The 20,890-nt window shown below is 42.6% G+C and overlaps 1 protein-coding gene across 1 annotated transcript in view; it reads right to left on the reverse strand.

The window, feature by feature from the left end:
* The window catches only part of PML (promyelocytic leukemia), a 34,926-nt gene extending 19,036 nt beyond the window's left edge, over positions 1-15,890 (reverse strand). The window contains exons 1-2 of the mRNA XM_006888306.1: positions 15,762-15,890; positions 14,125-14,591 (exon numbers count right to left, since the gene is read on the reverse strand). Coding sequence (XP_006888368.1) covers positions 14,125-14,591; positions 15,762-15,890 — 596 coding nt within the window. The remainder of the gene's footprint in view (positions 1-14,124; positions 14,592-15,761) is intronic.
* Positions 15,891-20,890: the final 5,000 nt, after the last annotated feature.

Raw genomic sequence — 20,890 nt, forward strand, 5'->3', positions numbered from 1 at the left:
ATATGGTGACTTTTCAAGTATGTCAGGACAGGTAAGGGTTGCAATTCATAGGGTTGCTATGAATGGAACTTAACAAGAGATGGCTCTTTTCATTTTATGTTTGTATTTATTGCTATCAATTGGCATCTGACCACTGTTTTTGCTGTGTACCAAAAGTTTTTGGTATGTTCTGTTTATGACCATTTGATTCTAGGGATTTTTAAAAATTTATTATTATTATTATTATTATTAGTCTGCGACATAGTAGAAACTATTTATTGTGCATGTTACATCCAACCACAACTAAGCAAAGAGTTAGTCCAGAATATCGTACGTTTGGGGCAACAGATGAAAATGGGGCTGGCTTTCAAGGAGGAAGGTGGATCTCTCAGAGGTGTTCATAGGAATTAAATGGTGATGGAAGTCCTTGGTTCTTTGAGTCAGAGTTCTACACAGAAGCATCCAGTCAAATTTGTGTCAGCGTCCCAAGTCTGTGGCATTCTCTACTCTCCTGCCACTGTGGCATCTTCAGGTGCACGCACTAACTTTTACCTGGATCTCTGCCTCATCTTTCTTCTTTTACGCTTACTTGGCCCTCAGGTTCAGAGGTCTCGAACAAGATGGCGCTACAGTCAAGACAGTCTTGAGTTCCTCCTACAGTCAGGCCTGTGTTCATAGCATCGCTGAGTCATGTTCAACTCAATGGCAATCAACAACAACAACTAGGGATTTTAAAAATTCCACCTATTGCCCAAGAGTTTTAAAGTGGAATGTTATTCATTTTCCATGTATTTGGGTTCTCCCCATCCTTCCATTTCTAATTTTATTGTGTTCCGATTCAAGAAGATGCTTTCTATTATTTTAATGTCTTCAAATTTATTGAAACTGGCTTTGTAGTCTATTCTGAAAAATGTGCATTGGAAGAGAATGTATATTGTGTCTCTGTTGGACCAAGCTCTATGTATACACCTACGGTCAAGTGGGTTGATTGTGTTCTTCAGATCTTCTGTATCTTTGCTAAGTTCCTTTCCAGTTGTTCTAACCTTTATTGAAAATCATGTGTTAAAATATCATACTACGTCTGTGGAGCTGTCTATTTATATTTCCGTTATGTTTGATTTTTATACTGGAGCTCTTTCACTGGATGCACAGATATTTATTACGGTTTTGCTCACACTAGACCGACCCATTAATCATTTTATAATGTCTCCCTTGCCCCTTATACTCATTTTTGTCTTAACATCAATTGTATCAGAAATTAATATTGATACTTCTGTCCTTTCTTTAGTTACCATTTCCTTGATACATTTTTTTTCTATCCTTTGATTTTAGTCCATTTTTATCTTTATGTCTACAATGAGTCTCCCTCCCTGACAAGATACAATGGCTAAAAAGCAACTTGTACCTTTCACTTTGGAAAAGTAGCAAAGAAGTAGCCTTGTTTGCAAAAGCAAACAACTCCAGGGCAAGTCAGATGTTCTTCAGTCATTCACACTGTTGATAAAAGCACTTAACCAGATTGGCTGCTGGCCACCTCCCAGTGACACAGCTGAAGAAACAATTTATATGTTTTCATAAAAACTCTTGTAGTCAAATCTCTTGAAGGTACAGTTCAAACGCCAACTCTTATTAAGGCTTTCTTGGTCCTTCCAATCAAATACAATTTGTCCCACTTTAAAACGGCCATATCTCTTTATGAGAATGTCTGCTTGTATCTGTGAGTTCCTGTCATGAAGCTCAGGCCTGCATGCAGGTAGATAATCTGCAGACTGAAACCCTATAGACAAGACCTGAAAATCTGCCTGAAGCATCTATCATAGTCGTTGTTGTAGTTAGGGTCTGTTGAGTATGACTCATAGCGACCCTATGAACAACAGACCTGAACCCTGCCCGATCATTCGCCATCTTCATCATCTTTGATCCGCTGAGCCCACTGCTGCAGTCACTGTGCTGATCCATCTCATTGGGGTTTTCCTCTCCTTCACTGACCCTCCATCTTCCAAGCATGATGTCTCTCTTAAAGAATAGCTTGCCTAGCAACATGCCCATAGTATGAGAGATGAAACTTCATCATCTTTGCTTACAGGAGCACTCTGGCTGCACTTCTGCCAAGATATATCTGTTTGTTCTTTTGACAGTCCATGGGATATTCAGTGCTTTTCTCCAGCACCACAACTCAAAGCCATCAATTCTCTTTTGGTCATCCTTATTCATCATCCAGCTCTCTGACGTGTAGCAGATAACTAAGAATATCATGGCCTGAATCAGGCACACCTTAATCTTCAGACAGACTGAACTGTTGTTCAAAGGCTAGACAGACAGGACTCCTTGTGTGGCATAAACACTTAAGTGCCTAGGAGCTCTGCTACTACTGGCTAAGACGTTGCCAACCCAAATGCATGCAGTTCCAATCTACCAGCTAGCTCCTGGGACAAAGACTGGAAACCTACTCTCATGCAATTTACAACCTCTGAAAACTCACTGGCAGGCAAGCTACAAATGGGTTCTCAATGGCATGTAACAACAACAATTAACAGAAAGGCTGGCAGTTGGAATTCACTCAGAAACACCTTGCAAGAAAGGCCTGGCAATCCTGTGATGTTTGCAAAAGGCCACAGCCATGAAAATTCTATGGTGTCATTCTACTTTAAAGAACTTGGGTTGCCAGGAACCAGCAACTGGTTTTTGGTTCAATGGATAGATGGATAAATGGGGTGCCAAATAGTGGACTCTCACAAGTTAGGAATCATAAGAAAAATGTATTCATTTCAACTCTTGTTTAAAATTATTCCAAAACGTCTGAGGCCTGCATCCTGCCTCAAGCCTTCTCACTGAGCAGCACATTCTGAGAAGCAAGCATTCCTATCTGCTTCCTGTGGTTGGAAAAATGGACCAGCTTCATGAGAACTGAGAGCCAGATACTCACACTACCCCTGACTATGGCTTGGATTACGTTCAATTCCTTGCTTCTTTCTCTAAAACACAAAAGGTGCAGGCAGATAGTCCCTTTTATCCACCTATTCAATGCAGTCTATCTTCAAGGCTTCTCCATGAAATGAAGGCAGGTTCTCATGACTCTGAAGGGAATGACAAGTGAACTTATGAGAAGGGAAAGGCTCTGAAGTGAACTCATAAGCACTCTGAATAAGAATTCAGAGAAAAACCTTAACATATGGGTCAACTGCCTCTGTCCCACACTGCTTGACTCCTGGCAGCAGCCTTTCTTCTCTCTGGGATCAGAAACAAAACCCCAGTGAGATATAAAATGCCCAATGTGATTTACAAACAGTGTCATCAAGGGCACGAGATAGAGCCAAGGCCCAAGAGGAGGTGAGGTAGGCACTTAGGGAACAAGTTTTAAGGAGGCCACATTCTCAGCTCCTTAACTGCTAGAAGCACCTCCTTTGAGTGCTCACGTTTGCTTTCCCCTAGCATAAGCCCTAAGCAGCCCCACCAGTATCTCTGACCCCCTCTTTTCCTTCTCTGCCTGCAGTCCCTCCATACTAATCATTTCAGATTCTGGTCTTATGAGCTCTCCCCTGAGCATATGTGACCTCATCACACCTCTCAAACCTGATGACTTTGGTTTTCCTCACTCAACTATCACTCAAACGGTTTCTAGCTACAAACTTTGATGATTTGCAACTCATTCCCCTACACCATCTCACAAAGCAGTTTTGGTGGCCTAGAGGGTATGGAGCTGTGCTGCCAACTCCAAGGCATGTGGTTCGAATCCACCAGCTGTTCTTTGGAAGAAAGATGGGAGAATTCCTCCTGTGTAATTAAAACTCCCTGGATGGTCAGCTATGAGTTGGTTCTGACTCGATGGCACATTAAAGCAGCACATTAGCCTACAAGATTTAAGATCTGGCACGCAGCCCCGACCGAAGTCCAGGACCCACGTCACTCTGTGGGAAAGGCACACCCCAGCACCCCAGGGCACGCCCCAGGCCGGGCACGCACTGGCAGTGCAGGCTGCTGGCCGCCCCACCCCACCATCTCTGCATTCTTGCAGTTCTGATCCTACCAAGTCTATGGCTTGCCTGGTTCAGTAAGAATGTCAGAACGGAGGAAGGAACTAGTCATCTCACTCTCTACCTTAAACCCCACCACTGGATCTTTAAGTCCAACTTGGGGGGAGGGGTGTCTCGCTCGTATTATTATTACTCTCCAGTGGCAAAGCAGGAGAAAGCTAGCATGGAAATAGAGCAAACTGAGAATATGCAATATGTTGGCAATTGCAGGATAGAGTCCTGATCCTCTGTGTCTGACGCCAGCTCAGCAGTGCAGTGTCTGCCCTCCCATACACCATTCATTACAGTTGCTGAAATACAGCCCGGAAGAGCATTGAAGTCAGTCTGAAGACTGAGGTGTGCGTGATTCAGGCCGTGGTCTTTTCAATCACCTGTTACACATCAGAGAGCTGGACAATGAACAAGGATGACAGAGAAGAATTGATGCCTTTGAGCTGTAGTGCTGGAGAAGAGTGCTGAATATCCCATGGACTTGCCGAAAGGACAAACAGATATGTCTTAGAGGAAGAGCAGCCAGAGTGCTCCTTAGAGGCAAGCATGGTGAAGCTTCTTCTCTCATACTTTGGACATGCAACTAGACATGGCTCTTCCTTGGAAAGGGACATCATGCTTGGAAACATGGAGGATCAGTTAGGGAGAAGAAAAGCCCCTCCCCCCCTCCACGAGAGGGACTGACATGGTAACTTCAGCAATGAGCTCAAACACGTCAGATGAGGATGGCATAGAACAGGGCAGGGTTCAGTGTGGCAGCTCACAGGGTCGCTATGAGTTGTGCCTGACTCGACAGCATCTAAAAATAACTAGACCTCTCTGCCTTTTCATTGATGGTGTGTCTTTCTAATGCTCTTTTTTTCCTTCCCATTTTTGGAAGGCTGTATATGATAACTTCTTAGGAAGAAGCCTTTCCCAGTTAATGCCAGATGGGCAGACAGCCTCTTCTAAAATACCTGCCTTCATACCGGCTTCTCTCTTCCTGGTGTCCTTTACTAATGACTGACCGAGTACTGGCTGCCTTACAACCCTGTGGCTGATGGGAGAACTGGCCAGGGAAAAATGAGGTAGAAGACAGGAGGGAGAGCAAACGTCTAAAGTGGACACAGCAGAAAGCACACTGGCATGAGTGAGCAGAAACCCTGACACGCTCTGGAGTCCTGACTATTCATTTTGGATCCAGCTCCTGCACCGGGCTATCAGTTCACATGTCACCCCTAAGTACCTAGAAGGCGTGGCACCCAGATGTGAGCCAAAACAAAGGACTCCACAGGCAGGTTAAGCAAGTGTCAGTGGCCCCAGGGCAGGCACTCTCTGGCCTATATGCCAGGTCTAAAGCCAGCTCTGGGAATGCTCCCAGCTCTAAGCTCGAAGCTAGTTTAATGCTAAAGGACAGAGGGCATACGGGCCATTATGATCCACTCATGGGCAGAAGGATTTTGTGGCTTGTTTATACTTTAAAATTTTGTGCAGAAAAGCAAGCTGAGTTTTTCTGGCAACTGTTGGTAAATTGTGAAACAATGTGAATTATGAGAATGTGCCTCTGTGCGTGTGTGCGTGTGTGTGTGTGTGTGTGTGTGTGTGTGTGTGTGTGTGAGAGAGAGAGAGAGAGAGAGAGAGAGAGGAAGAGAGTTAGCAAGAGAGAAAGGAAGAGTTAGGGGGAGGGGAGGGGAGGGGAGGAGAGGAAAGAAAGTCAGAGAGTATTAAAGAGACCAAAGCAGAGCAAAAGAGATTTTTAAGCATCTTGGTCAGGTTTTCTAAGTCATCCACCAACCCTAAGGAGAGGAAGTCTGCCCAACTTGCTGGCTGGACCAGCCCCACTCATCATACAGGGAGAAATCTACACCCACCCTCATATCAGGGGTGGGACCACTTTCAAGCAACTGCTACCTGAGACTCTGAGGGTTTCACAGGCCCCGTTGTGCGGGTGGGGGAATCAGGCTGTGTCTGCTCCACTGTGGCTGGATCTATATTACAGAACCTCAGGACCTAAAAAGACAATCAGTGTACAAAATGGGGAACCAAACCCCACAAGCCTCTAAGAGCCCAAACTGAGAAAGGGGAAGTGTGGAAAATGTAAAATATCTAAACTGTAAAGCTGTTTTTGGTTTATTTGGTCTTTTAGGAAACAAGAAAAAATAATCTCAATTTTTCTCTCTTTGAGTTAGAAGAGACTCATAGTTGCCCCTCCAGTAGATTTTTGTGAGGCTGCAAATCGCACCAGACAGACTGCTCACCGTTCTCCTGCAGAGCCGCTGGTGGATTTGAACTGCTGGAAAGGTTTTGCCTTTGAGTTAGCAGCACATCTCCCTAAGGAACACAGCACCAGAGCTCCCTAAGATCACATTACATTGAGAAAACAGGAAGAGGAAGCGGGTCAAAAACAAAAACAAACCACCCAAGAAACAAAAGCTTTCCTTAAAAATAAAAAAAAAACCCTTCCCTTGACAATACTGAGGTTTTTCTGAAATTGAAACTGTAACTACATAGGTCTGTGACATCGAACTTAACCAAAGCATGAGCTGGTGAACTGGAAAATAAATTTGAGACATTTTTTTCAAAATCCAGAAAGCCAAAAAGCAAAGAAATAGTATTAACAAGAAAAAAAAAAACAAACAAACCAAACATAAAAACCAAAAAACAGAGAAGATTCTGGAGTTAAAATGTCCATATAATAATAGTTGCAAAAAAAAACAAAACAAATGAAAGATGAATATCCACAAAAAGAAGACAATTTCCCTAAACTGAAAGAAAGAGTCAAGTTTTCACATCAACAGTGGTCACGGAGATTATTTACGAGAAAACGATCAACATGTACATACAACTTAGTTCACAGATATCCAAGTATAAAGAGAAAATGCTATAAAAATTATTGTTATTATGTGCCATTGAGTCACCTGTGACTCATAGCGACCTTATGTACAACAGCCCTAAACCATGCTCTATCCTGTGCCAATCTTACTGTGTCTGACACACCTGCCACCGTTACTCGTCACTAAATCAATCCATTTCATCAAGGGTCTTCCTCTTCTGTACTGTCCCTCCACCCTCCCACGCATGAGATCCTTCTCCAAGGACTGGTCCTTCCTTGCAACATGCCCAAAGTATGTGAGACGAAACTTCAGAATTCTTGCCTTTAAGTAGCAGCCTGGTCTCATCCTCTCTAGGACAAACCTGTTTGTTATAAAAATCTTCACTAAACTAAAATCAAATACATTACTTATCCAGCAAAAATAATTAGACCATAATGGAATTTCTGATTTGCAACACTAGATGCTAGATATTTTTTAAGCAGCATTTACATGTTCTAGAAAAATTGTGACCCCAGCATTTTACACCAGGCTAAGTTTTCCTTTGTGTATAAACAGAAGGGCCTTTATAATTAGACATTTAAAGATTCAGAAAGGAAAATTTTTCTTAAACAAGAACATCAACAACAAAACTTGACTAAATGTAAAATGAATCACATGAAAGAATTCAAGACAGGAGATAATACACTTTGCTGTGAGCAATGAAACCAGTTAAAGGCTAAGATGATGACTAGATGATTGGTTGTAATGTAATAACGAAAACTGTTGCAAAAGGATGCTTAAAATAGAAAAGCCATCAAAAATGATGAAATAACAAAACCAAAATTTCACATTATTTCAACTGAATATGAAAGAGAATGGAAAATAGGGAAGGAGAAAAGATATGCTAAAAGGCTTTATATCGTATCCGGTATAATTACTCAACTCTTGATGCTATAGATGGATCTAGGTTTGTCAAGGGTTTAAAGAGAAACTATTCTGAGACAAGGCTATTGTTGCTTTGTTCTGTGGAGTTAGGAATGAACCCTTAGCTGACAATCCTGTGTGATTTTTGAGGCAGTAAATTGCACAGGAGGAGATTGACCATCTTTTTGCATCGGAACAGCTGGTGGAGCTGCCCAAGTGGGTCTCGGTGATTGTAATCTTAGTGGACTGACACATCATTCTCCCAAACAACCTAAAATTAAACCACTGTGTTACCAGGGCTCAGACAGAAGAACCAAATCCACTGTCATCAAGTGGCCCATACTCAAACTCACCACCCTCGAGTCGATTCTTACTTACAGTGACCCTCCATCAGGTTGCCACAGCTGTAAAACTTCACAAGAGGAGACTAAACCTGCCTTTATCCCACAGAGGAGCTTGTGGATTTGAACCAGAGCTCCTTGATGGCGATGCTGTAGGACAGTAAGTCTTTATCAGAGCACAGTGTCTCATCTTTCTTCCATGGAGCATCTCAGAAAGGAAATGTCATCAAAACATCTATGAAATATCATCTCACCCAAGTCAGAATAGCAAAATTCAACAGAACAGCAAGCAACAAATGCTGGCGAGGTTGTGGAGAAACTGGAATCCTTATTCACTGTTGGTGGGACTGTAAAATGGTGCAACCACTGTGGAAGGTGGTATGGCGCTTTCTCAAAAAGTTGCAAATAGAGATACCATTTGACCCAGCAATTCCACTACTGGGAATAAACTCCAAAGAGACTATAACTGACACCCAAACAGGTATATGCACACCCACGTTTATCGCGGCTTTGTTTACAACAGCAAGGAGTTGGAAACAACGAATGGATAGAGAAGCTGTGGTATATTCACACAATGGAATACTATGCTGCATTGAAAAACAAGGAACTCATGCAATATTATTCAAAATGGGCGAACCTGGAGGACATTATGCTGAGTGAAATATTTCAGTCAAACAGGGACAAATACTGCATGGTGCCCTGTTGTAAAACAGGACTGACATCGGGGTTGGGGGGAGACTGAGAAAGATGGGATAAATAATGTATGCTGCATTGAAACAGATAAGGGAGAAAACTGTTTAAAAGGGATATGTGATTAGGTATTTTGTCATGACAGGAGTCCAGAGCGAAGGCTGCATAGTGGAGTGGACCTGGGGGCAGGGATTATAAAACAATGAAAGAATTTTTCTTTTACTTTTCCAAGAGGATAGTGTACTAGGGGGGAGGGTTGAGAGGGGAGAAAAGTGCAACAATGAATGAATGGAAATCCAAAGTCTCAATAAGTTGAAATAGAGATGCCATTTGAACGAGCAATTCCACTACTAGGAATACACCCCAAAGAGACTATAACTGACACCCAAGCAGATATATGCACACCCATGTTTATCGCGGCTTTGTTCACAATAGCAAGGAGTTGGAAACAACCTAAGTGCCCATCAACAAATGAATGGATAGAGAAGGTGTGGTATATTCACACAATAAATTTTAGAAAAAAAAAGTAGAATGATAGTCTTCATGTTTCAAATTGCTATCTGTAAAAACAAACAGTAAACAATATTAGTGTTTTTTTCTGGTTTTCCTTTTGAAAAATTATTTAATACTAATAAATACTCTATTTGAAAAAAAAAAAAAAGGAAATGTCAAAGCCACTGCTGTCAAGTTGGAGCCAATTCATAGCTGACACTCCTGCAGGTTTTGGATGCTGCGGATCACACAGGAGGAGACTGCTCATCTCTCTCACAGAAGGTTAGTGGATTCAAATCACCAGAGAGTTGTGGCCTCTGGGTTAGCAGCACAGCTGCCTTCAAACTAGGCCAGAGCGCCCTCATGGAGTGTCCAGTGAGTTCAAACTAACAGCCTTTCTCTGTAGCAGCCCAAAGCTTTAACCTACTTGTAGCCCCAGGACTCCCGGACAGAAGAAAAGGAGGCCTGACTACAAGTATGGCTGAGTTGTATTGCTTGTTTGCTTGTTTTTTTAATTAAGAAAGTTAACTCTGAATGAACTAGAAAGCTTCCTGATAATATGATTCAAGATCCAAAATAGACCAATACCACAGAGAAAAAATGGAAACAAGTCTTTAAAAAAAACCCATTTCCTTATAAAACGCTGGTTTTGGATTCAGGTTCAGAAGGACACCTAAAATGGAATTGGCAATAACACAAAATAACATCAGCAACAAAACTCCCAGTAAGTCAGGAATACGATGACTTTTTCTTAATGTGATTTTTACGTATTAAGTGTGTTCACACTTAACAAAAAATCCTAAGAAAGTTTCTCATTATATTTAAGGACGTTAAAATTGCCCTTTTAAACCACTTTACTCAATAACTGAATATGTCATAAAGCACCATAAGAGCAAACTAATCTTGTTTTGGAGGGAGTGCAGCCAGAGTGCTCCTTTGAGGCGACGATGGTGCAATGTGGAGTCACATATTTTGGGCATGTTGTAAGGAGGGGCCAGTCCTTGTGGACACCATGTTGGTCAACACGGAGGGCAAGTGAAGGAGAGGAAGACCCTCAACAAAGTGGACTGAGGGCGACTGAATAATGGGCTCAGCACAGCAGAGATGGTGAGGGTGAGGCAGGGTTTCGTCGTGCTGTTTTGTATATAGTTTGCTATGAATTGGAGGCCCCTCAATGGCACTTAACAATTGTTCAATATAAAAGAGTCCTGATGGCGTAACGGTTAAAGAGCTTTTCTGTCAATCAAAAGTTTGGGAGTTCAAATCCACCAGACCTATGTGGCAGCCGGTTTTCATGAAGATTTACAGCCTTAGACACCTTCTGGGAAAGGACTTGGCTCAACAGCAATGTGTTTTTTTTCATTATTAAATATTATTCTGTGAATTCTAATTAATAAAACAAAACATATAGAGATAATATGTAAAATAGCAGAAATTTTAAAAAATCTCAGTTTTTCTTTTCTGCAGATGATATGACTGCTTACTTAGAAAGCTCAAAGGAATCAACTGAATACCCCAGTAGAATTAATTAAAAAGCTCAACAAAAGAGTTGGCTGTAAAACTAATAGGCATAAATCAAGGCTAATGATAAACACTTAAACATTATAATGAAAAACCACCACATTAATGGTATTAGTTAAATACTATAAATTTAGCAGGAAAAGTTCAAGACCTACATGAGTAAAGCAGAAGCCTCAAAATAAATAGCAAGAGACGAGGCAAATTCTCTTCAGATTTAATTCAACTTCAGTCAAAATCCCAACAGATATGCAAGTTTTGGAACTGAAAATGGTAAGAGCAAAGAAAAGCGAAAACAAAGAATGAGAATGTTCCCTATCAAATGTTTGTTTTTAAAACCAAACAAACTCACACAGCTGTATGGTCGACTCTGACTCACAGTGACCTCCAGCGGGTTTCCAAAGCTCTAAATCTTTCCAGAAGGAGCCTTCCCATCTTTCTTCCGTGGGGAAACTGGTGGATTTGAACTGCTGCCTTTCTGTTAATAGCCTGACATGTTCCCCACAGAAATTCTTGAGCAGTAAGGATTGACGTCAGAACAATCAGATCATTAGAAGAAACTGAAGCTGTTTCTAATTTAAATCATTTCCTTCTACTTAGGGCAACCATCACAGAAGCAGCAGTCAAAAAATCAAATGACTTACTGCATTGGCTAAATCTGCTGCAAAAAAAACCTCTTTTAAAGTCTTAAAACGCAAAAGACATCACTTGACGGAAATCATAGTCTCTTGAGTCTCCTCATCTGCCTGCAAAAGCTAGATGATGAAAAGGAAGACATAAGAAGAATGTATGTGTTCTGACTGTGGTGCTGGTGAAGAATACTAAATATATAGAGGACTGTTAAAAGGATGAGCAAACTAGTGGTAGGAAGAAGATCATCAAAATACTCCACAGAAGCAAGGATAATGGGGCTCTGACTTGCTTACTCAGGGTAAGGGAAGACCAGTCACTAGAAAAGCCTACTGTGCTAGACTTGATATACCAAACCCACCCGCCAAGAGAAACCAGTGGCTGTGGAGTTGTGGATCCACGTGTTTCCAAGGCGATTCACATTTGATGAGATTTTTCAAGGCTGTGAAGTTTCAGAAGCAGACTGTCACACCTTTCTTCCAAAGTACCTCTAAATAGGTTTGAACTCACACTCTTTCGGTTAGGTGCCAAGTGCTTAGTCATTTGTTCCATCCAGGCACTTGGTAGTAAAATAGTCGGGTGACCAAAAGTGAGGGTAACTAACCCTCAACAAGCTGGAGTGACATCACAGGTTAAACAATGAACTCAAACAGCAATATAAGGTCACCATGAACAGATCCAGGCAACAACTAAGGACAATGAAGTGAGATCATTAGTAAACCGGGGGCTCTGGTGGCTTAGTGGAAAGCAGCCGTGTTGCAATTCCAAAGGTATGTGGTTTGGATCTACCAGCTGTTCTGTGAGAGAAAGACAGGCACTCTCCTCCAGTGTAACTGCATCTGCAATCCGCTGGAGGGTCAGTTATGAGTTGTTTCTGACTCGATGGTACATAACAACAACAGAAATAATGAGATAACACAAAGTGTTATTATTAACTGTTCCGCAAGAACTAGCTTTCCATTTTTGTTTGAAAAGAAAAAGATTCCTTTATACCATGTACAAAAAGGAACTATTTATCATATTATTTAAAAATTTCATCCAAGAAACAAAGTCGTGAAACAATTACAATGCAAGAGAATATCTTTAACATTTATTGTTGTTAGGTGCTGTCGAGTGGAGTATGGCTCATAGCAACACTGTGAACAACAGGCTGACCTCTGCCCTATCGTGTGCCATTCTCATCACTGACACATGAGCCCACTGCTGTAGCCACTGTGTCAATCTATTTTGTCAGGATCTTCCTTTCCTTCACTGATTTTTCTATGATGTCCCTTTCCAAGGAATAACTTCGCCTAGCAACATGTCCAAAGTATGAGAGACAGAGCTTCTTCATCTTTGTCTCCAAGGAGTACTCTGGCTGCACTTTCTCCAAGACACATGGGAGTATTTTCTCTAGAACACATCAAAGCATAAATTCAAACCCATTCTTTCCATTTCAGTCATAGCTGATAAAGCAAAATCTGAAACTAAATCAGAGTCAGTAATCATAGACAAAGAGAAAGATGGACATAAAATGAAACTTATTTTAAACACAAGATAGCATATCTTAAGTGAAATTACAAAAGTCAACATGAGGAAAATACTACAATGTGCTCTTAATTTTACAAAAAAAGGTGATAAGGATCTAAATAAGTCAAAATCAAACCCAATTCACTGCCATGGATTCCAACTTTTGATGAATCTCCATGAATTTGCAAGACTAAATTTTTATAGGAGCCTGTGCATCTTTCTCCCAAGGAGTAACTGGTGGATTCAAACCAATGACCTTTTGGTTAACAGCACAAGCTTAACCAAAGCTTTATTAAGGTCTTACATAGTCAATTAAAAAATGAAGAAACACAAAGGCCAATTAGCATTTGAAAAGCTACCCAACCTTTTCAACAAGCAAAGAAAGGCAAATTAAAACAGTTTCCCCAGTTTTTTTTCGGGCAAACAAGATTCCCGCAGAGCCTCAAGGAAGCAGTGCTTCAGTAAGAAATAAACTACACCAATGTAGAAGGTGTGAGGAGATATATATATATATATATACACACATATAAATAGCTGGGATGCCCAAAGGAAGCTCTGGTGGTGGTCTAGTGGGTATGGAGCTGTGCTGTGAATCCACAAGCATGTGGTTCATATCCACCAGTTGATCTCAGGGAGAAAAATTAGTAATCTCCTCCCATGTGATTTACAGCCTCTGAAAACCCACTGGTGGGAAAGCTATGAGTCAGTTCCAACTTGATGGCAAGGAATTGAATTGAGTTTTTGGGGAGAGTCAGAGAATATGAAATTTTTTGCAGAATAATTCCCAAAAACTAGTATCCATGTTGTTGTTATTGTTAAATACATCATTATTTATAATAAAAGGGAATGGAAAATAAGTAATATTCACCAAGATTGGTTCTGATAGACTAAATTATAATCCTTGATCTCTACAGATGCTGCCGGTCCACAAACCACATACTACACTTGAATTTAAGGCACTATTATCATTGCCTGTCAAGTTGTTTCTAACTCATAGCAACTCTACTAGACTGAAAAGAAGCATCTCATGAGGTTTCTAAGGCTGTAACCTCTGCTAGAGTCAAACATCAAGTTTTTTCCTGGAGAGTTCAAAACTCTGACCTTTAGCAACTGAGCACTTAAGGACTGTACCATCAGCTGCGAGTTCTAGGAGATTCTTAAGCACAGCAGTGTGATGTCTTTGAGTCTCCCTCTACCAACCCAACCTCCAGGGAGCCAGCTCACCTAGTCAGCTCTGGGGTGTGGTGTCTGGTATTGGAGCAAAAGATGTTGTTGGATTTGCGCGTGCGCTCCAGGAACTCGTGCACCGATTGACTGCGGAAATCCGCCAGAGGTCGGGCTTCATGTTTAACAAACCACTGGTGTGGATCAAAACATTTCTTGCAGATGAGCTGCTCACACTCGAAGCACCAGTAGTCCGCGGACTCTTTGCAACGAGTGCAAGTCGCATGGGCACTCACGATCTGCCGGTACATCGACAGGCGCCGCTGCAGACTCTCGAAGAAAACGTTATCCAGCACCTGTGCATTGGTATCCGGGGACCAGGATTCCTGGCAGATGGGGCATTGCATACCCAATTTCTCTAAGCATCCTGAGCACAGGTTGTGCAGACAAGGGAGCAGCTTGGGACACTTGGCTTCAGTCTTGCAGTTCTGGCAACACAGGAACTGGAATTCCTCTGCTGTGGTTCGCTGAGGGACCAGAGAAGGGAATGAAATCTGGAAAAATCCTGGAGTACTTTCCTCCTCCAAGCCCCCCCACCCCTGTGGGCTGGAAGTTCCCTCCATTCAGGCTGTTGAGACCTTATATTTCAATCCTCTTGGTTGATGCAATGACTCTGGTTGATCAACTCCAATCCCTCCACCTACTCAGGCTTCCTTGCTAACATCTACCACCTACTTCCACCAGACACTACTGAGTTATAAGGATGACTAGGACATACTCCTGCCTTCAAGGAACTCAGTTTAGAAGACACCATTCTTAAGTATTTAAGTGTAAGCCTCACATAAAGTGCATTACACAGTACCCAGCATGTGAGCAGCTCTAAATAGATGTTAATTGGTAAACATTAAAGGAGCATTGGCGGCTTAAAGCCATTTCTTCCATTAAGATTTACAGCCTTGGAATTGATGGTTTTAGGATTATTCAGAGTATCAGTCAAAGTTGTGACAATGCCATGAACAAGATTTTCTGTAATTTGGTGTTATTTGTGCTTTCACAAGGGGAGTTTAGTGCCAGGGAAAACACCATGTAAAGGACCTCACCGAGCAGGTAGATACGGTGTGCAAGAATCAGCAAAGGCAAAGCTTTCTGGAGGAAAGCAGCTGCTGATTGGCCAGGGAGGGAGCTCCAAGTCAAAGATCTGGACGGCTTCCTGGAGGAAGCAGCTTGTGCTGTGAGACACTTCTTCTGTTTGGGTCCCAGTGTCCTGCTTCAGATTTGCAAATTTTGGGTTTTTATTTTCTCGGTCCTGGCTCCACTCAGGCGCCAAAGGACTACTCTCTGCCTACTTACTGTTGTTAACCTGTGGCACATCTGAGGCAGGAGCAAGGGCCAAGGGCCCCTGCGGTGGCTGGGAGAACCCTCTGACCCTCCATACTTGTCCTTTGTGGTCAATGCAGAAAGCACGCTGTAGAGGCTGCTCTAACTTACCTTTCTACCCGACCCCACTCTGCTCCACTTCCTACATCTGCCAAGGGGGCCAGCTCGTTGAAATGTGTCTTTCCTCCCTTGTACGATTCTCCAAGATACTTGTCCAGGCTCCATTACACCCTCCTCCTCCTCCTTCCCGCCTCTGTCTGCCACCGCAGAAAATCAACAAGGCCCCAAACCCTTAGAGTAGTCCCCAAACCCAATAATACCTCCGTGGGGCCAGGGCTGGACTGGCGGCCTTCGGAGGTGGACTCTGGAGGTGGCATGGTGGGCGCGTTGGGCAGTGCGGCGTCTTTCTGTGGCCCGGAAAACCGTGCAGCTGTGGGTTCCGGCTGCATGCACCCCAACAGTTTCGATTCTCGGTTTTGATCTATGAAGGCGGGGGGAGAGAAACTGGGCGCAAAGCGTGCACCAGTGGCGGGCTCCCCAGAAGTCGAAAGGGGAGGCTCCCACTCAGCTCCCGCCTCCCGACAGGAAGTGAGACTGGGGCTGGGGCGGTCCTCTGTTCCCAGAGCCTCCGGAGCCCAGAGGGGGGCAGAGAACAGCAGAGGGGCGTTCCCTGGGGGTAAAGTGATGCGGAGAAGCAACCTCCGCCTGGCCTTTCATCCATTGGCTCTGCTGCTCACCTCAGTGCAACTTTGTGCCAGTCTGTGGTGGCAAGGAGCTGCTGTTACTGTTGGTAGGTGCAGTTAACTCGAGCATGGCTCATAGCGACCCTACGAACAACAGATCTGAACCCTGTACTATAACGTGCCATCCTCATCATCTCCAACACATTTGAGCCCGTTGCTGCAGTCACTGTGTCAATCCATCTGGTTGAGGATCTTCCTCTTTCTTTGACCCTCCACCTTTCCAAGCATGATGTCCCTCTCTAAGGAATAGCTTCTCCTAGCAACATGCCCAGAGTATGTGAGATGAAGCTTTGGCATCTTTCCCTTCAAGGAGTATTCCAGTTGCACCAAACAGCTGTTTGTTCTTTTGATAGGTCATAGGATATTTAGTACTCTTTTCCAACACCACAGCTCAAAGGTATAAATTCTTCTATCATCCATATTCATTGTTCAGCTCTCAGATGCATAGCAAATTATGGGAAAGACTATGATCTGAATCAGGTGCACCTTAGTCTTTAAAATGACATCATTACTCTCCAACAATTTGAATAGGTCCATGATAGTGATTAAGACAGACTAGGAACCAGGTTGGCCATCCACTTCTGAAAACCCTATGAACAATAGAATATTAGAGGTAGAACCCAGATCAGAAGTCACTCAAAATGAGGAACAAGAAATGTATAAAGTAGGAAAACTTGAAGTTGTCAAAATTAAAATGGACTGCATGAAGATTGATACTCTAGGCATTAGTGAACTGAGATACACTGTCATGGGCACCTTTGAATTGGACCACCATGTGATCGATTATGCTGGGAATTAAAAATAGAAAGAATGGTGTTACATTCATAGTGAAAAAGACCATTTCAAGATTTGTCCTGAAATACAATGTTGTGACTAATAGGATACTGTCCATATGCACATAAGGAAGACCTGTTAGTGGGGTGAGGTGGCCAGGGAGAAAAGTGCGACAATGAATGAATGGAAATCCAAAATCTCTGTAAACGTCCATCAAAATGAATTTATAAAAAGACCAGTTAGTATGACTGCTACTCAAATATATGCGCCAACAAGGGAAGAAGATTGAGGATTTCGAGAAACTATTGTCAAAAATTGACCAACATGCAGTCAAGGTGTATTAATAATTATTGGTAATTTGAATAAAAAAATTGAAAGCAATGAGAAAGGAATAGTAGTCAGAAAGTAGTTTTAGTGACAGAAATGAGGCTGGACACTGAATGATTGAATTTTATACAAAGAATGATAGACTGATTTATTCATTGTAGATAACTTCTTTTTTCTTTTTTTTAAAGAAAAGGGTGATGTTACACATGGAGCTCATCTAATGGACTGCACAGGAAGCAGACTGACTACATCAGTGGAAAGAATCGTTGGAGAAGACCTGTGTCAGCCGCTGTCAAAACCAGACCAGATGCTGACTGTGGAACAGACCACAGTTACTCGTGTGGAAGCTCAAATTGAGGCTGAAGAAAATGAAAACAAGTCCACAAGAAATAAAAGATGACCTTGAGTCTACCCCACTTGAGTTTAAAATAATCTCAAGAATAGGTTTGAGGCATTGAAGAAAGCCAGGACTGTTGAAAATTCCTCCCCTCCTTCCAAGGCCACCTCTTCTAAATTGCTTCAAAGTATTAGCTTGCTTGAGTCCCCAGAAACAGCTGTGTGCTTTGGGTGGAAAGCTGATTTTACATGCTTCTGCTTCTGAGTTTCACCCTCATCTCCCTAGTGGTGGTGGTGTTAGATGCTGTCGAGTTGGCTACCACTCATAGTGACCTTATGGACCTCACATGAGAACATTGTCCTATCCTGCACGACTCTTAGCATCTCCCCAATATACTCTAGCCCACTGTTAGCTACTGTGTCGATCCATCTTGTTAGTGACACAGGGGTTTGGTATCTTCCTCTCTCTCTCCCCCTCTGACTTTTCATATTTCCAAGCATGACATATTTTCCAAGGACTAACTCTTCCTGACAACATACTCAAAATATATGTAAGATGGAGTTCCACCACCCTTGCCTCTGCGGAGCACCCTGGTTGCACTTCCTTAAAGACAGGCTTGTTTGTTCTTTTGGTAGTACATGAGAGATTTTGTATTCTTCAACAACAAAATTCAAAAGCATCGATTCTTCTTCTGTCCTCCTCATTCACTGTCCAACTTTCAGGTGCATAGGAAGCAACTGAAAGTGCCATGCTTGGAAGAGGTGCACTTTACGGCTTTAAACGGTTGTCCTTGTTCTTCATCACTTTGGAGGGATTTCTAACAATAGGTTTTCCCAATGCAACACATGTTTTGGTTTCTTGACTGCTGTTGCCATGGATGTTGATTGAGGATCCAAGTAAATGAAATCATTCACAACTTTAACCTTTTCTCTGCCTATCACGATGTTGCCCTATATGTCGTCCAATATTATCTATGTTGTTGTTGCAGTGGAGCCAACTCATAGGTAACCATCCAACAGGTTTCAGAAGCAGTAAATCACATGGGCATAGATTGCCCATCTTTTCCCCACAGAGCAGCTGTTGGTCTCGAACTGCGTGACTTTGGATTGGCAGGGTAATTCCATACCTCTAAGACACCAAAGCATATGCTAATTGAAAAAAAAATATAATGAACTCATCTCTTTGGAGGGGTACCCCTGTTAATTTTTTCTTTCTAATAAAATATTTTAGCTCTAATTAACTTGTTCTTGTGTACCGTAGAGTCAGAACCGACCCATAGTTGACCCTCCAGAGGGTTTTCAGAGGCAGTTAATTGTATGGGAGGAGATTACCCATCCTTCTCCTGCAGGGAAGCTGGTGGCCTCAAACTGTGTGCCTTCAGAATTGCAGTGCAGCTTCTTGTCACTAGCCCACCAGAACTCACTTATTGATCAGATTTTTATTTTGATCAGGAACAGAGAAGAACCACACATGACACCCACTTTTGAAAAACCCAAAATCAGCCCAAGAACAGACTTGAGAACAGTCTTGCACAAAGGATTGAGACTGACTGGAACAGAGATCCCTTAGTTAGAATTTTAAGGAACAGAGAAGATTCAGCTGGGATTTGGGGATTGGTAGAATACAGGGGCAGATTCTCCAGTAAACAAGATAAGCACTGCTTTACGTGGGTGGACTATGAAGAACTCTTGAAACTGCTCACTTAGTTAAATAAGCACGGGTTAGACTATACTCACCTGTGCTTACTGTGTACTCCATTGCTGTCAGGAGTTGTAAGTTTGAAAAGAACCCTTGATTCTGTAAGAACTTGGTATGGGGTTGAGAGTGAGGCAGATGCCAGCCAGAAACAGAACCTACGGGGGGAAAAATACAAACTTGTTCACTACAGAATACTAAGTAAGCACAGGAAGCTGATGGGGGAATCCAGCAACAGAAGAATACCTTGAGCAGAGATTAAAATGCTCGCAAAGGCATGCAGGTCAGACCCAGGGCAGCATGTTTAGGAAATTAGTATTGGCTGTTTTCACATTTACTAGGGGATTTAGAAGAAATGAGATGGAAAAAGGCTGTGATGAGATCATAGTTAAGGAGCTAAGACCCACCTGTGAGTCATAAAGAGTGGATGAAGGTTTCCAAAGCTGGGAACAACAATTAACTGTGCATGTTGAGACAGTTATTCTGACAACCTAGGAGCAAGTGGTCTAGTCTAGGGCATTGGCTGTGGAATGCAGAAGGGGTCTGAATCAAAGACACTGGGAGGGAGGACACTGAGTTGAAGGGGGAAGGATGATGTTGTGGATGAGAGCTGGAAAGGCTGGAGAATCTGATGCAGATGGCAGTGGTGTTTGGGGTCAGCGAGCATTAAGAGGGTGAGAAGAGAGCAGGATAGGTCTTGGTCAGTAGGGAAGTGGGCCTGACTATCAGATGGTAAAGGCAGGAAGACACAGCTCTGGGGGATCCTTGCATGCACAATGTCCCTGCTTCCAGCTTTCAACCATCCCAGCCAATGTGCTGACCCCTGTGTACCCATTTCTGTGCTCAGTTCCAACTCAGAACCAACTAGAAATGATGGTGACAGGGTCTTGCTTTTGTAAAGCTCATTAAATGTATGGGAGGTTACTCTCCAAGTATCAAATTAAGAAAAGCTAACAGTGGTGGACAGTTGTGTGCAAAACGGTTCCAGAAGCACACTGAGGAGGTGCCGAGGTTCTTACAGTGGGAAAACAGGCACGTGGCTGAGCCAAACAGTTCAGTCATTTCTTTACTCTCCTTTGAAGGCAATCTGTTGCCAGCCTGTTCCAATAGTTTGTTGGGAGTTAAGTCTTCTCAGTAAATTCACTATTTGACCTCTGGGTTTTATCAAGCCTTGTAGAGTCAAGTTACCTCTGGATACCTGGATCAAGGGGTGTGCTTTCTAGGGTCTCATTTCTGTGAGAAATTATAGCTCTTTGCTCCTCCTTCATTACTCTGCTGTGCTCTCCGAATCTACACAAGAAGTTTCTTTCTGTCTGTGTCAACGTTCAGGCCCTCTTGTCTCACCTTGGACAGCAGTGACCTATATTTTCATCTAGCAAATAAATCCTGTCAACTCTGAGCCTGACTCAGCTTGCTGGACTTTGAGGTAGAAAAAAGGGTGATTTGTGTCTCATACCCGGAGAAACCTTCAGTTTAGATAAGGACATCACGCCAAAATGCCTGGGGTCCCCTGGGTGTTGCAAAAAGTTTGTGCTGTCCAATAAAGTAAAAGTTGGCACTTAGATCATTCTCA

The sequence above is a fragment of the Elephantulus edwardii genome, unplaced genomic scaffold (assembly GCF_000299155.1).
Source record: "Elephantulus edwardii isolate Elephantulus edwardi_28Jun2011 unplaced genomic scaffold, EleEdw1.0 scaffold00066, whole genome shotgun sequence".
NCBI classification, from domain to species: Eukaryota; Metazoa; Chordata; class Mammalia; order Macroscelidea; family Macroscelididae; genus Elephantulus; species Elephantulus edwardii.